Here is a 17,697-nt window from a genome sequence, read left to right on the forward strand (position 1 = left end):
TTCGTAGAGCACCAAATGTAGTCCATGTGTATCCTACAAGGCAGGCAATAATGGCCACACAAATGGGAGAATTCTCCTTTCTCAACTCGGATAGTTTTGCATGCCCGAAGGATTACAACAAATGAAGCCATTGAGCACCAAAGTCCACGTGTATCCTGCAAGGCAGGCAATAATGGCCACACAAATGGGAGAATTCTCCTTTCTCAACTCGGATAGTTTTGCATGCCCGAAGGATTACAACAAATGAAGCCATTGGATGGCAGACTATTTAAATTGAAACCAGTCCTTTAGCATTGACAGCAGATCCAAGCAGTGCTTCTGGAAAAGTAAAGTTGGGCCCCTGCGAAACACGCAGCTCTGTAGGATACAAAGTTTGTTGTAATCCATGGGAGTGAATAAGGGCGACCTTCAACTCGTCCCCCAGTTCAATCCAGGAATCCGCAGTCCGTGAGATGCCTCTACACTGGAAGATAGATTAATTAAGAAAGTTACTGAAGTATATCCATTTCACAACGAGCACTTCTTAGCTTCGTAGATCCAACTCTCGTTGTGACGTCTGAGGTACATCGTTACAATTGTCTACCATATCAATGCCACTCAGTGACCTATTCATACACACAAAACTAATAGAATTTCCTGAATGACAAAGAGAATTCTCGAAAGACCCCCTTAACCAATTCAATTTGGTTTTCACGAGAGACTCAAATGAATCCACTGCGATATCTCGAATATCGTTCCAACTGAAACCTGAGGCGGCCTGTGTGCAGCACATTAAGTTGTAGAATATCATAAACGAGAGATTCAGTTGAGTCTCTCGTGAAGACCAAATTGATTTGCAAATGAGTGTAGTTCTCGAAAACAGTGAAATTTGGATTCAAGTAGAACATAAGGTTGACGGAAACTCGGGGACTGCGCCCACCTGATGAGGCTCAAGAAGGACAAAACCGGTCGTGGCCTGTCGAAGAGTTTTCAACAACCTTGTGAGTAGCGTCCTTTATGAAAAAGCTTCTTAACCACTTAGCTAAACTAAGGTCACATAACACAAGCTTGTCACAAAAACGACGTATGCGTACCATGTGCCGGACAGAAGTAGTCCAAATGCCTTCGTATAAATTTATGCCACATCTCAAGAAAATCTGCCAATGCTTCGATGACGGCCGGCTGTGAAATCTTTAGCGTCACCTCAGCCTGATTGAGGAGGTTGACAAACTTTATTCGGTCATGCTGAGCACAACAATGGTAACCATTGGTTGACACTAACATGTTATCATCAGTACTTTTATCTATTAGAAGGTGAGGTTTCATGTGAATTTCATCCATGCAGAAAACCAAATACCCACGTACAGTTGCCTCTAGAGAGATCTTACTCATCCACCTTCTGTGTAGAAACGAACGGATAATATTTTGTGATTCACTTGTAACTACACAGCATGTTCCAACGCTCACCCTTGTCCACTCATTTCACGCTGCCCGGATTAGAGTTGGTCGGGTCTAATCCATAGATGTGGGAACAAATCACGTGTGAGATATGCCCTTTCTGAACGAACGCGTTACTTATACACCCAGGGACCAAATTACAGAATCACCCAGAGTTCATGCTATCACTTCAGCTGACCTGGAGGCGGGTGTCAATTCATGTAAAACAAAATCGCTCAGTTTTCCAGAATATTTCTTGGATTGACTGGCGGATCAACTCATTAAGCCGCCGTCAGTTAAACACTCATTTCACCTCACCATACTGAGTGTCTGAAAGACGCTTTGTGTCCATCGTTCTAACAGGATGAGGTGTGAATTCATCCGCTGCCTCATGCAGGTATCCAGTCTTCCTACCAACTCACGATATCAGGCGTCACTATTCGATGCTTCCAGGTCTAGATTTGGGCAGAGCATTTCAAACCGTTAAATGTTACACTAATCCCTTCATCCCAAGGACTCAAACTGATTTGCTGACGCAGGTATCATGTGTTTACCGTTCTCCCGCATCTGGTTCATTCATACAGAAGTTCTCCAGATCATCATTGATGATGTACATCTGATGTTGACTCTAGATTCAGACAAGTTGATACCAAAGCCAGCTGAGTCCGCCTAGTCCAAACAAATTGGAACGTCTGTCACGTGTGACCATTAACTGCACTGCCTCTAACTACTGCCGTAAATCAGAAAGGAGAATGGGATAGCTACCTTGTGTCACGTCATGTAGGACAAATGAACCGGCTAACGTGTGTTCGGGATGATAACTTGACCAAGAACCCTGAGTACACGAAAATACAGACTCTATTACCCAAAGCCGGATTTTTATACGTCCTGAAACGCGAATGCAAAGTAGCGAACAAAATATCGATTACCTAATTACATAAAGGACAAAAAATGGAACTGTGGAGGTTTCGAAGCGAAATGATCAATTTAAAATAATTAAGAACCCTGTGTGTATTATGATTCGGTTAGATAATTCCTGCATATCCACTTTCCACCGTTTGGTGTCTTTACATTACACAACAAAAATAGTTTTCTCGTGAGTAGGGAGAGTGCTGTCTGAAGTGACCTGCCGTTTGCTACTCTGTGTTGCACGGACGATGAAATACATATCTTGTAGGATGTATCAATCCGAAAACCTGTTACTAATGTACACCTCAATATTTTCTACCTTCATAACTGCCCAGGTAAGGAGCAACCTGTGTTTCGTGCTTAGTTTGCACTTTTTCTGACTGTATGTGTTTGGAACAGAACAGAGTCTACCTTAACTGCTACAGTCTCTTCTACTTGTGTGTATCTAAATAGGCTAGGCAATGTCAAGCCATCTGCTACATAGATGAGCTTACCTGGTCGAGTGTACCACGCCCACACGATCCGATGTGGAGCAGAGGAAAACACTATTCCTCCAATCCGGTCTGCTGTATCGACCTCAAGTCAAGTCCAGAAAATAAACTTGCGCGCGGAGCGAATAATAGTTGAAAATCAATAATAGATGGGGACAGACCAGAGGGCATAGGAGTTTCTCAAACCAGCCTAATCGTCGCTGATTTGATTGGTTGCTTATGTCAGCAGTTAAGGACTGCTGGCCCGTTACTATTATCCGCGCCGTGTGGAATTCAGGTGTTCAAATCGCCGTGTGAAGGAAGCTTTGTGGGATTTTTTTGCCAAAATCCATTGTCCATCTTGATAGAGAAAAAAACGCGGGGAATTTCCTCACCAACTGAATGGTATCCGTTACCAGTGCATTGATTTGAACTAGTGAGTGATACATCGCTCGGAAGATGAGGCAGGAGGCGCATTCTGTGCTGTAAGTTTCAACGTTTTGTATGTCATGAGTGTATTGTTTTGTACTGCATGAAAGTTTTGTGAGCTATTACCTGGCCACAATATCACTTAACTGAGGGTGTAGAATACTCCTCACTGGAGTAGTATTATTAGTGCGCTGTTGGTGATGGCCATAAATATGCACTAATAAAAGTTTTTAGTATGGTCGACAGTGGTGGGTTACAACACGTATAAAATAAATACAATGCCAAATGAGAGCAAGTCAAAAGAGAGAGATTTCCTTGGTGAACGTCTGGACGGTGGAAACGTGTTTTCCCCACAGTACGGCTGCTACACGTGTTCCAGAATTGTCCGAGGACTTGTGGAGAGTGGTTGACTTCCTGCTCCCTGCGCGCGCGCGAGTCTGTGTGTGCTGACTGTGTTCGGTTTCCCTGTATGTAGATCCGTTTGCGTGTACCTGGGTGTCAGCTACGCTCACTAGACGATACAGACAATCGATGTCCGATGAGTCACTCTAGTGTGACGTAGTTTGTGAGTGTGAAAAAAGACAGGTCTCGTGATTCAGTGAGCGAATGTGAGCTGAACAGTCAAGTATGTGGGTGACTGGGCAGCTACAGTATATATGTGTAAAGCATCATTAAACGCCAGTATTCATCACAATTTTATACGGTTGAAAAATGATTTCAAAAAGAGTGGTCGCTTGGTCAAAATGGGCATGACCCGTTTCCATCCGTTTTCATTCTGATGAAAGCCCATAAATGCAGACGTTACATGCCCACTAAGGACACGGGGTGGTGCGTCCAACTCGAACACGATAGGTGTTTGTCGTCACGGTAGTCAGTAGTCTGTGTGTGTACATGACGCAGTATTCCCTCGCATTATCGCGAGCTTAACGAGAATATGCATAGCCCGTATGCGCTAGTGAACATGGCCGAACAGAGCAATACCGCGCCCAGTGGCGAATTGCTTGATGCCCTCTTTGTCGGTTTCCTTACCATCCGGCTCGTTGCAACTCCTGAAAACGGGGGCCTTCCCACCTCTCCACACTGTAATGCCTCAATCACTACTCTGGAGATACTTAAACTGCACCAATACTTGGTTATATTTGTAATGCACTACTCATAAGGTTGCTGAAAATCCGTCGACAGCCCACGACCGGTTTCGCCCTTTTTGGGGCTCATCAGGTAGGCGCAGTCCCCGGGTTTCCGTCAACCTTATGTTCTACTTGAAACCAAATGGTACGAAATTAGTGAATATACACCCATTTGCAAACCAATTTGGTTTTTCGAGAGACTCACCTGGGACCCAGCTGAATCTCCCGTTTGTGATGTTTCCAGGCAACTGAATGTGCTGCACCTCATATTTCAGTCACTACGATATTCTGGATAGCGCGATACACGTATATATATATATATGTATATATATATATATTGCAATCGAAGTTCCGTGCTTGTTCCATTAAACAACAGCACCTGGCTCTCGACCATGCTTTCAGCGATTCAACTTTCGTTCGTTACCGGCGTCTTGGAGGTTAACCAGGGTGAAGGGCTCATCCCCAATATAGTTTATTCTTAGCCTCAGTAGAATCCGCCACCGTTGCGGACGATTACATGGAATTACCAGTCTGTGAACCAAATGCACGATTTATTTGGTATCGCTATAGCACGTCGTTTTTTCTTCAGGAGTTAATTAAGTCAGGGAGAAACGTAGGCTGGCGATGTTGTGGAATATAGGTGCAACGATGATACTACTGATGGAGAGGCATGCGATTAGTATGTGTTGTTCTTGGAAATTCGCTTTGCTTCTCTTGAACAGAGGAGATCTGTTGCGGACTTTGTGGAGTTGCCTTGAAGCATTTGCTTGGATTTGAGCGATGAATGATTGGAGTCAATGAATATCCAGGAAAGTTTAAGAAGACGCGTTCAGGAGAAGATGGATGTCCAGTTTTTGTGAATAAGATGCAAATAAGAGTTCCGTTTCCCTGTCCAACAGTCTGTAACCGGTCAGTTGGCCTTTTCTGATAAATAACTCCGTAGCGAAAGCCTTCTTCCTTTCATAGGTAGCTCAAATGTACTGCTTGGTTGTCCGTCTGCTCGCCGAGCTTGGCAGTTTGACTGCAAGCTCTCCAAAGTCATTCGAATTCGTATTAGTAGGATAAGGGCATTGCTTGGAATGATGAATGGATAGGCTGTTTTCTGCAAAAACGAACCGAAGACTTGTATGAATACATATTGTAAATTTCAATGAACATGGTCATTAGAATGTGACATGAAAGTAAGGATATAGAATATAGTATTAGTTTACCAACGTGATATGCTTTTGCACCTGATCATACGTCAGACATGTATATCCCAATTACTGACCTATCGATAATGATGACGTTGCTTTGTCTCTTTGGCGGCTTACTCATCAGCTGTAGCCCTCAAACTGTGTCACTGTTCTTCGCGACAATAAACGCTGTTCATGAACCTCACTGTGGTTCACTGCATCACTCTGAAGATCAGACAAGACAAGAACTGCGGTTTGAACACACAGTTTGGACGAGTACAATCAAACGCAGTTTTCAAGCGAATATGAGTGCGTTTATCTGCGGACCTAGTGAGGCTTTTGCCGCAGCAGAATCTGAACCCTTCGGCTTCCCAAACTTTCCCAATCTTAAGATCGTTCAGCTGTAGCACCCTTTCGGTGCCCAGCTGCCATGCCACCCGAGGGCTGGGATACTGCCAGGCTGTCCAAGCCCAGAGAGGGGAAGTTGAGAGGCAGAGGTAGGGTTAATCTTAAGAGAAATTCCAACTCTACGCTATCTACTCAAAATCACCGCGTGAACGCTGATCTCAACTCTCCAGTGATCTGAATTATATTCATACACTGCCCGCACATACCAAGGGACTACGAGTCTTCCGTTATCTATGCATACTCTGTAATCATTTGTACAATGCAGAAGGCGTAAACTGTACACTACTATGGAACTGGCGCAAATAAGTGTTTCATTTGGACGAATCGAAACGTGATAGCTTACGTGTGAGGATGTGTATTGCTAGAACAGGTAAGTTCCAGGTGCACGTACATCCGATGCTCAGAACATTGTACGCTTTTCTGTGGTAAAGCAAAGGAATTTCTCATCTAATCCTATGACTTAGGCTGGTAAAAGCATACGCAAGTGACTAAGATGGGAGAATCTGGAAACAAAGAGATTGGATTGCCTATCCACTTTGATTCAAGAGTCAGTTTTTCATGAAATGTTTGTGAGCAAGTTGCTAGAAATCGAGCATGTGGTTGACTGAATCTAGATGCTGGTTTTGTCCTTTAGTTGGGTCACTGTAAATTCACTTATGCCGGTTTGATTCCACTACAGTGTTGATTGACAGACAGTTGAATTTTAACCAGAGGAGCCTTTCAATTCTATTGCCCAAGGCAATGCAATTTTTTTCGGAAAGTTTGCAACGTTTCAATAAGAGATTGTTTGTCAGTTCCTAGGTAACCGTGCGCGTGTCTGAACTCCGGACAGTCAAAACGGAAGTTGTTGTTCCAGCTAGAAAGGGTTTAAATGTAAGTGATGGCGGAAGATATTTTGTTTCAATGCAAGCCACCAGTCCGTCCTGATATGAAGAATTGCAGCACTGAGGTGGACCCCGCAAGTTTCTCCTAGCAGCCTTTCTGTTCAGTGGATATTTCGTCAAAAATGGTCGTCCGGAGGTCAGAATACAAACATATCGCCACTAACTTGTAACCAAGCTTGTTTTATATTCTGGGGAAACTTATGAAGATGACGGAGCTTAATTGTAGCTTGCAATTTTAGGCAGGAATGTATTCATACACCAGTGGACCCAAATCCAGCTTCCTCGCTGCTTTTAGATTCGTTTCCACTGCCTAGATGTAAAATTCTTTGTGCAATACATAAGGAATATAAACACAGGTTCAACAGCATTATCATAAAAAAAGTTAAGCAAATTTAGAAAGCTAGACAATACTGAGGGACCCATTCTAGTACCAATGAAGTACTGAGGTGAATTGGAGCAACGAGCACAAAGCTGGCACCTGGTTCGGATTCACTCCCCTTCGGTTGATAGACAAGCTGTTTGGTCGCGTTTTATCGCACCGCAGCACTCATCAGACAAGTAGAAGAAAGACAACGGAAAAGTGCAATCAGAACCACCGAGGTCATTCCCCAGGCATGTGACAGATGCGCGATGTGGTGTTCAACAGAACCGGTGCCCTGCAAAGTCATATCTTATTTCACACAGAAGACGGTAGGCATATCCTTAAAATTAATCTATTACAAACCTAAAGGGAACATGCGGAACGTCTTCCGATAAGCGGCTCCGTGATCGATGTTGAAGTACGCAGTGAGAAGTAGGTTTAATCAATAAAGAAAATTTTAGTTTGGGTTATGACTAAAATGAAGCCTATTCATCATCGGTTGTGTATCTGATATGGCTCAGATTTTCGTCTACACTCGTTTTCTGAAGGTCAGGCGATAAACTCAACCCGTGACTCCGCCTTGGAAGCCACGCCAACCAAAATATTCGAAGCAAAAAACAGGGATCACCTACTTGGATACAAAAGAATGATTTCGGTTGTTCTTTGCAAGTGCCTCTCCAGTCCGTGAGTAAAACTACTCTATGATCAAATACTAAAAGGCTCTACAACCGTCCGGAGTAGTCAGCAGGTGGCACCTCACAAATGAACAAGGAGGTGTGAAATCGCACCCTTCTGACTAAGAGCTCAAAAACCGTGATTAACAGCATTTGTTGGAGAGGTCTTAAATCCCCTAACTTTCCACAGGATACAGAAGGGTCACTCAGCAAATTATCACATGACTCAAACGAAGTGATTGAAGAATGAATGAGGTTGTACCTGTTCTTCAAGGAAACTAATCACAAGGTTGCAGCCCACGACCAGTTTCGTCCTTCTTGGAGCTCATTAGTTAAGCACAGTCCCCGAGTTTCCGTCAACCATATGGTCTACATGAAACCAAATTGGACTGATTGCAACAAGTACACTCATTTGCAAATTATTTTGGTGGAAGACTATCCTTTATGATGATCCTCAACTGTTCTTCATCAGCCGAGCATAAGGTTGACAGAAATTCGGAGACTGCACCTACCCGACGAGCCCAAGTAGGGCGAAACCGGTCGTGGACTGTCGAGGAGTTTTCAGCAACCTTGTGAGTAGTGCATTACAAAAATATGTATGTATCGCGATATCTCGAATATCGTAGCGACTGAAACTTAAGGCGGCCTGGTGCATGCAGCACATTCAGTTGCCTGGAAACATCAAAATCAAGAGATTCAGCTGGGTTCCAAGTGAGTCTCTCGAAAAACCAAATTAGTTTGCAAATGAGTGTATATTCACTAATTTCGTGCAATTGGGTTTCAATTAGAACATAAGGTTGACGGAAACCCGGGGACTGTGCCTATCTGATGAGCCCCAAGAAGGGCGAAACCGGTCGTGAGCTGTCGCCTGTTCTCACAAAGTTCAATGGTATCCTACACAATTATCATGTTTCATTCATTCTCCTCAAATGTGTTGTCGATAACACACGACGATATATCCCATTGGTGATGGTTGATGGTACAGGAGAAATGCCTCCGGTATTTGCTTGTAAAAATGGAATACGCCGACGATGGAGAATTCTGGCTTGAATGGGGAGTGTGTGCAACAGTGCAAATGTTAACTAAGCAAAGGAAAAATACGGAATTATGAGTATGTATATCCTACCATTTTCAGAAACGAATCGAGGTACAGCATGAGAGCATTGTTAGTCGTGCGTGGGCTGGGATACTCCCAGGGCGTCCACACCTAGAAGGAGGACGATTAGGGTCCTCAACCAAAGCTTTTGGCTCAAAAGCCCAACCGCAAGACAGCGGTGTTGGGCTGGGAATGCAACCACATTACCATTTTATGAAACAAGTCGCCACATGTTCCATCCCCCAACCTGGAGGGCCAGGAGACTGTGTTTCTCAGACCTTTAAACACTGACCAACCTGGTATGAGAGACTCTGTGAATGTCGTGCGGACACCACCCAGTATAGCTCAATGGATCGGTGAGGTACGCAAACCGTCACACCACGGTAAAGTCTAGTCTGTTCTTGACGATAGCGAAGCATCAGTGTTGAACACCGATATTATGCCGTCCATGATGATGATGACGATGATGATGATAGAGATGTTGATGGAGGTGATGACGATGACGACGATCATGTTGTTAATGATGCTGATGAGGATCATGACGGAGATGCTAGTCATGGCGGTGATGAAAATCAATGAATTATTATGTACATACGATAGTCAGTTCCTGAAAAATACTCACCTTGGTGACAAAGTATTCATGGGCAAATTTAAAAAGCAGTCAAGATCATAAACTTTACCTTCAATTTTTTCTTCGCATGCCCAAACAGGTCTACTCACCTATTTTATTTCTTTGGGAAACATATCCTTTTTTGTTTCCGTTTGAGAAAGTAGTCCTAACAGTGTCGAACAATGAGAATGGCCTACTCAGATGTAGCTATTTTCGATTCCAAACGCGCATTTAAAAAAATTGTTTTGATAAACGGAACTACTCACAAGGTTGCTGAAAACTCTGCAACAGCCCACGACCGGTTTAGCCCTTCATGGGGCTCATTAGGTAGGCGAAGTCCCCGAGTTTCCAACAACCTTATGTTCTACTTAAACCCAAAATGAACTGTTTTCGAGAAATACACTCATTTGCAAATCAATTTGGTTTTCACGAGTGACTCAACTGAATCACTCGTTTATGATATTCTACAACTGAATGTGATTTGACTTTCTAGCCAGTTAAGCTTGTGAACGGATGACCTTCATCATCATTAGTTCTCCCAAGGCTGGCGTTTTCAGGTCACAGGGTGGACGCCTTATTCCGGTTTGAAAAAAAAACACATTTTGCCATAGCCATGAACAATTTGGGGTCATTTCTAAAAGGTCAACGGCAAACGCTGATCATGGCCGTGTGCTTTGGAATTCAATGTTGACCTGATAAGTTAAGTGCGATGAACTTTTCCCTCGTCCGGAGACTAATAAGAAACTTCAGACTCTGCATAGAAATGCGGGTTGTCGTACTGAGTTTTACACCCAATTCTCACAAGCATAAGCGTAGTGTCTCGTGCAATTCTCGCTTTGTGACAGCCAACTTTAGCGAAGGCAGTCACTCTCTGGGACATTCCACACTTGTTGAGGCATCTGATCTCAAAAGGGTACTGTTCAAAATGGTGAAGATTGAAATATCCTCTAGCATTTCAGCTTTCTTAGGATTTTTTGAAAGACATACTCTTATATCCCCACAGCATGTGATGACGGCGATGTCATCCATACAGAATACCAACTGGTAGGAATTCACATAACTAGTAACAACCAGTATCACCTGAGAGTGGTGAGTTCCTCTTCAGTCTGTCGATCTGAGTTTTCGCCCGTCCTTGCAACAAAGCAAATGATCTCGGTGAGAACTGGGAGCGGAAGCTGAGAACCAACGCAGTGTTTCTGCAACGTCACCACTGAAAATAGTACAACACAGTCCGTCGATGACCTGAATAACAAAGACAGCGAGTGAGGACAAGTGTTGACCTGAAGCAGATCTGCTCCCAATTACACCGTGACTTCCGAATGAGCTGTTCCTTCCCACTGAACGGTATCCTTGTTATCGATCAAAACCTCAATCTTACGTGTGATCGCTTCTAAAGATTCCGAGATTTTATACCCGACATTATAGTAATTCCGACAAGCGATGGTATATGCTACGTTCTTCCACAAATTCACGCATCCCCCATTCTGGAAAGGTCGGTAATCATACCTAAGATCTATTATAATCTCTTTGCGACAAGGGTAAACTGCATGTCTGACTCAGTCATCTGATGGAGGCTTAGTTCAATGCAACTTAGATTTCTGTGGATCTTCATATCACCAGAAGGCCTTGGTCACCCTGTACGCTTCGACCGAGCAGTCCTGCTTGGCTATGATGGTATGAAAGATATGAGTAGCCAACAGATAATCGCCAAAAAGTGGCAAAGAACAGCCTGCACTTCCAGACTGATGACAGCAAATTTGCGGTTGCTTATCTACCACATGATTCGTTTCCTGATCTCGGCATCTTGACTGCAAATCTCTTATCACTAATCAAAGTGACATCATCAGTGCGTTAATGGGGAGCCTCGTGGAGGGTGCGTGCACAACCACCGACCATCCAGTCAAGGTGTTCAGCTCAGTGAAGGAAGCAACAACCATCTATACTACCCGAGCTACCGAAATCCCGCTAGATAACAAACCAGACGTTTATAATTTTGTAATGCACTACATTTAAGGTTGCTAAAAATCCGTCGATAACCCACGACCGGTATCTCCCTTCTTGGGGCTAATCAGGTAAATGCAGTCCCCGAGTTTCTATCAATCTTATGTTCGACTTGAAACCAAATTGCACGAAATTAGCGAATGTGCACTCCTTTGCAAACTAATTTCGTTTTCTCGAGAGACTCACCTGGAACCCAGCTGAATCTCTCGTTTGTGATGTTTCCAGGCAACTGAATGTGCTGCACCAGGCCGCCTCATGTTTCAGTCGCTACGATATTCGGGATATGGCGATACATATATATTCTTGTATTGCACTACTCGAAAAACCAAACTGACATGCAAATGAGAGTATTTCGCTAATTTCATGTTATTAGTTTCAAGTAGAAGGTTGACGGAAACTTGGATACTGCGCCTTCCTGATGAGCCCCCAAAAAGAGCGAAACCGGTCGTGGGCTGTCGACGGATTTTCAGTAACCTTATGAGTAGTACATCACAAACATATATGTATCGCGATGTCCCGAATATCGTAGCGACTGAAACATGAGGCGGCCTGGTGCAGCACATTCAGTTGCCTGGAAACATCACAAACGAGAAACGAGTGTATTTAGCAAACCACACGTTTCATTTCGAGCGCGGATCCCTGTGGATGAAAACGTCTGTCACGTCTGTCCATTTATGGAACACGTACGGTTCTTCACGAAACGCTAAAATATGGAACCTACACTCAAAGCTTTTAGTGCAAACTTTAGAGAAAATCCGGTCAAAGGAATACGATTCATCGTTGTTGCATTAAGAGTCATTAGGATAGTTTTTAGGACCCCTTGACCCCGGCGACTCAAACGTTTCCAGGCATCTTTACCAAAGATGCAAAGCACTTTCTACTCAGGATAGTCCGAGCTACTCACCGAGCCATGCTGGCAGGGTACGGCTGTATTACAAAAAGAAAATATGTATTGTTTTACAAGAGCAACGATAAGCAAACTTTCTGTTCTGTAGCGCATTAACTGACGTCACATCAACCCCTTCAATCGGACCAGTAGAATAGAAATTTAAAAAAAGTTACAATCATAGCTGTTTTTAGCTTGGTAAACACCAAAGTAATGATCAATCAGTAATTAATGACAGTGCTAAAACCATATGCTTATATACAAACGAGCGATTCAGCTGAGTCCGCTGTTAACACCAGTTTCATTTGCAATTAGGCCTATTTTACCGATTTCATGCAAATTACTGTTCAAGTAGAAAATAAAGCTGGTGGAAAGTTGGGGACTGGACCCCTTCGGGGACTGTTGAAGAGTTTTCACCAACCCTATGAGCGATGTGTTCCATCAAAGAAACTAGTGCGGTCGAGAACTACACTCCTTTGCAAATCAATTTGGTTTTCACGAGCGACTAAAATGAATCTCTCGTTTATGATATGATGAGTCCCAAGAAGGGTGGGACCGGTCGTGAGCTGTTGAAGAGTTCTCAGCAAACTTGTGAGTAGTTTCCTTCATGAAAGTATACTGCGATATCTCCAAAAGTGTGTCAACTGAAACATGAGGCGGCCTATGTGCAGCACATTCAGTTGTATAACATCATAAACAAGAGATTCAGTTGAGTCTCTCGTGAAAACCAAATTGATTTGCAAATCAATGTATTCCTTTAATTTCGTGCAATTTGGGTCCAAGTGGAACATAAGGTTGACGGAAACTCGAGGACTGTGCCTACCTGATGAGACCTAAGAAGGGGTAAACCGGTCATGGGCTATTGAAGAGTTTTCAGCAACCTTGTGAGTAGTTTCCTTTATGAAAATATTGCGGTGTTGTGCAGTGTGTGTGGCGATTCCAACGGCAATCACCAAGCGACGTCATCGACGAATGTGTTTCTATTATGCTGCTGTCTTTCAAAGGATTTAGAGAAGACCAATGCCTCGGATTTGGTTTCATTGCTTGAAAAACCTGCTGGGCGTTGATATGCTTAATCGTCAACCGTTTCGTTCATTGGCCAAAACAGATTAGTTTGACACCTACCAGGTGAAGGTTTTAGTTACGATCTGGGCTCCGCAGACTCCTCCTCGTGTCTGGTTCCTTCATAATCCGTTCTGAGTATCTTTTAATCGCTCAGAACTGAATGTGTCAGCATCTTCCCACGGAAGTTTATAGTAGCTGGATTGTTTCATTGAATGCCGTTGCAAACTTTTGGTTCGTTCACTCGCACACATGGTACAGATTTGACATGACTTTTTGCCGGTATAAAAAGTGTGCCCGAAAGGGCCAAACTCAAATTACTTACCAAGTTTGATTGTTCTACTTGGTGCACCAATCAGCACTTTCACAGCACATTTGTCCTTATCAAATGATCAGGTTTACTGAAGTGAGAAACCCCAACATGCAAATTTGGCTAGCTTACACAAAATCTTGAAGTGAATTTCATTTTATCAGATCTATTCACAGACGAAAACTGACTAAGAAGTCATTTGGAGTTAGGTAAGGTGAAAATTCGATACCACATTGGTTTCAGTTAGAGCTAAATAATTTACTAAAACAAGGTTGGGGAAACGATTTTATGAGGTCCCCTAACTGGAAAGTGCCCAGCACAGATCGGAAATTAAACCTCTCATGAAAGGTTTGTAAACAACCGGTGAGCTTTGATATGAATGCTCTATCAAGCCCAGTAGGTAGGAGGTGAGCTCGGTCAAGTTTCAAAACAGCCGAACAAACAGGTAGCAAGATTGCTTTTGATTGTAACACCAAATCGGTCTTGAACGTCATCAAATGTCCAAGTTGGTTGGCCTTACGATCACTGCTTCATGGATACTCACACACGCACACACACAAAGACACGTTCGCACTCACCATCATATCCACTCATTCAGACTATCGCTCAGTTTTGAACTCAGTCGTTAATCGATCGTGGTTCGTAACGCCTGAACGATCATCACTTGCACGATGTCGATGTACTTGTTATAACAACCTGGCTTTTCGGAACAGCTCGCGTGAACCAGAAATACAAATGGAGTATATTGGTATGTATATTACACATGGATTACGATGGCTGTATTCCAGGCTGTCAGCATTCCTTGTAATATCATTGTAACTGTGACACTACTGATGGGCAGGCATGCGAGTAGTATGTTTTCTTCTTGTAAATTTCCTTTGCGTCTCTTGCAAAGGGTGATCGATTGCGGAATTCGTAGAGTCGCGTTCTAGCATTTGCTTGGATTTGAGCAATGGTCAATGAATATCCAGGAACGTTCAGAATGACGCGTTCAAAGAGAATATGGATATCCAGTTTCTGTTAACAGGATGCATGTGTGAGTCTTGCTTTCCTGTCCAATAGTCTGTAACTGTTCGGTTGGCATTTTCTCATAACTAACTCCGCAGCGAAGGCCTTCTTCCTTTCACCATATACTTCGTCTGAATTGCTATTCAGAACTGATGACTGTACAAGGTCCTCCACAGACACAGTGAAAGTGGGAGCACTCATCCGAATGTGGATTAAAGTTAGATTTAATGACACGAGGACTACGGTTAACGTCACAGAAACTGACGGCTTAAGCGCTTATCAGGATTCAAAGTGTGAATAGAATGGAATAGAAGTGCACACGCGTGATGAGCGTGTGCAGTCTGGGTGCGGATTAGCCGAAATGACACGTGCAGATGAGCAGTTGTCGGTCGAGATGAGTCATTTACAGAAGCAGATTAGATGCAAAGAGCTCTGTCTGACTAAAATCCATCTCTCCAGGTAAGTTGTCGTAAAGCATAATAACACATGAGATCAACGGTATGCGTGGGCAACATCCGGGAGAAATGATTAAATCGGAATGTCTGGGGGAACAAGGTCGGACCGCTAGCAAATGCTTCAACCCATTGGTCGTAAGGCCTGGTTACAAGTACCACTCAACGGGAACATTTGATGACGTTCAAGACTGATTTGGTGTCGCAGTCAAAAGCGATCTTTCTATCTGTTTTTTCGGCTGTTTTGAAACTCGACCGAGCTCACATCCTACCTACTCGGTCTGATGGAGCGTCCAAGCCTTAAACTTGATTCGCCACAATCCCACGGATGGTTTGTCAAAATCTTGGAGTCTTTCTAATGAAGTGGGAATGGCCATATTTGCTTTATTTTCGTGCGTTCCATCCCTCCTTGTCCATCCGACACGATAATCCTGACATGTTGTTATTTGTGTGTGTGTGTGTGTGCATTCTCGTAAACAAGAACATCCACACGTAACTTCCCGTTCTGCCAAGTCAGGTCGATAGAGGAGTAAACAGATAATGCCCGAGTGGGGAAGACATAAACCTGCCACCTCATTTAATCAATGGGGACGGGGAGAATGGAGACTTGCAGAGGATGGGAACGAACGATTCGACCAAATCAATGCCGGAAAATAGCGGCAAACATTCATGTTGTGCAAAACTTTCTGAAATGTGAAGTTTACTACAAATGGATTTGTATAGCCTAGTTGTTCAGGACAGTAGCAGAAGTCAGTGAATGAGCCAATAGCGCATATGAAACATGAATTTTTTATGAAAATACTTCGTCAAAAGTTTCATGTGAATCACCAGCTAAAACAAACGTGAGGTTGACGGCGCCTAACTGATGAGCCCCAAGAAACCGATCGTGGGCTGTGGAATAATTTTCAGCAGCCTTATAAGTAGCGTATTAAGTCTATATATGTATCGCAATATCTCGAATATCGTGTCGACTGAAACATGAGGCGGCCTGATGCAGAACATTCAGTTGCCTGGAAACATCACAAACGAGAGATTCAGCTAGCTTCCAGGTGAGTCACGGAAGAAACAAATTGGTTTGAAAATGAGTGTATTTCGCTAACTTTGTGCAATTTGGGTCCAAGAAGAACATAAAGTTGATGGAAACTCGGGGACTGCGTTAACCCGATGAGCCCCAAAAAGGGCGAAACCGGTAGTGGGCTGTCGACGGACTTTTAGCAACCTTATGAGTAGTGTATTACGGCTAAACGATTTCTAAGTTCAAACTAGATAGCTGTTTCAGGTTGACCCTGCCCTTAAAATGACGCCCTAAAAGTGATCAGTAGCAAGTAATTACACAATAATGGTCCAATGTTCTCTGTCTTCTGCCCTAAGCATGATCTTTCCTACGGAATCTTGCACCCACATTTACGAACAGGTGGTTCGGTTGGTTGTGTGGTCTTGTCCGTTTTACTGTACTACTAAAAAGTTTAGAAGAGTTACCTGTAAACGTTAATACATATTCTGATTAATTCCAAACTGCAATGAGATTTTTCATTGGATTTCATGGGTTTTGTTTCGCGAGTGCACCAGAACTTGCATTGGTCTGCTCAAGATATTATACATCCTATATGTCTTGTGGATGGTTCGTTCACATGGTGGTCTGGCCGCGACAAAATTGCCAACCTTTATGAAGGATTCGAACGGTAATACTACTTACTTATCAAGTTCCTCTAAACACACTCAGAGTGCTACTCACCAACCAGACTAGCTTGAAGATATACAGGAATATATATCAAAAGAACCATTCATCTGTAACACCCTTTCGGTGCCCAGCTGCCGTGACACCAGAAGCAAACAGAAAGACTGGGATACTGCCAGGTTGCCCAAGCCTAGACAGGGGAATTCAAGAGGCAGAGGTCGGGGTTTCGAACCACGGACCTTCTTATTACTATTTTCGTGCTCTAACCACTGAGCCACCTCGCCCCCGATGGCTAATCGGTAATAAAGATGTAACGTGATCTGGGACCTAGCGAAATACACTCATTTGCAAACTAATTTGTTTTTGAAACCATCCCGCCGGGAGGTCCTATAAAAACTCGCATCAAAGCGCACGAACTCTGTGACCAGCACAGTAGATGCGATGTATTCAACTACGGACTGTGACGTACGACGTGCGATGTAAGGCAGCCATCTGAACATTCATCTCACACTGGGTAACGAGGAATTCATCCAATTTCGACCGCCTCATAATTATTCAATAATCAAGCTACTTCTATCCTTGTCACATCCCAAGTGGTCTGTTGCACCTCTCTTGTCACTGATGCGTTTCGTTGGTCCGTGCATTCTGGCTACTGTATCATACTGCCCAATTGTTTGACTCATTTCACCAGGTTCATATTTGTCCTGGAAGAGATTACAAGCATATCAACTTATAGTGCCA

At 43.5% G+C, this 17,697-nt stretch overlaps 1 protein-coding gene across 1 annotated transcript in view; it reads left to right on the plus strand.

Annotated features, from left to right (window-relative positions):
• Window positions 1–3,091: 3,091 nt before the first annotated feature.
• Window positions 3,092–17,697, plus strand: part of T265_05114 (hypothetical protein) — a gene marked incomplete at both ends in the record, with an annotated part of 56,075 nt that continues 41,469 nt past the window's right edge. The window contains one exon of the mRNA XM_009170038.1: window positions 3,092–3,280. Within this exon, the coding sequence (XP_009168302.1) occupies window positions 3,255–3,280 (26 nt within the window). The remainder of the gene's footprint in view (window positions 3,281–17,697) is intronic.

The sequence above is a fragment of the Opisthorchis viverrini genome (genome assembly GCF_000715545.1).
Source record: "Opisthorchis viverrini unplaced genomic scaffold opera_v5_96, whole genome shotgun sequence".
Lineage (NCBI taxonomy): Eukaryota > Metazoa > Platyhelminthes > Trematoda > Opisthorchiida > Opisthorchiidae > Opisthorchis > Opisthorchis viverrini.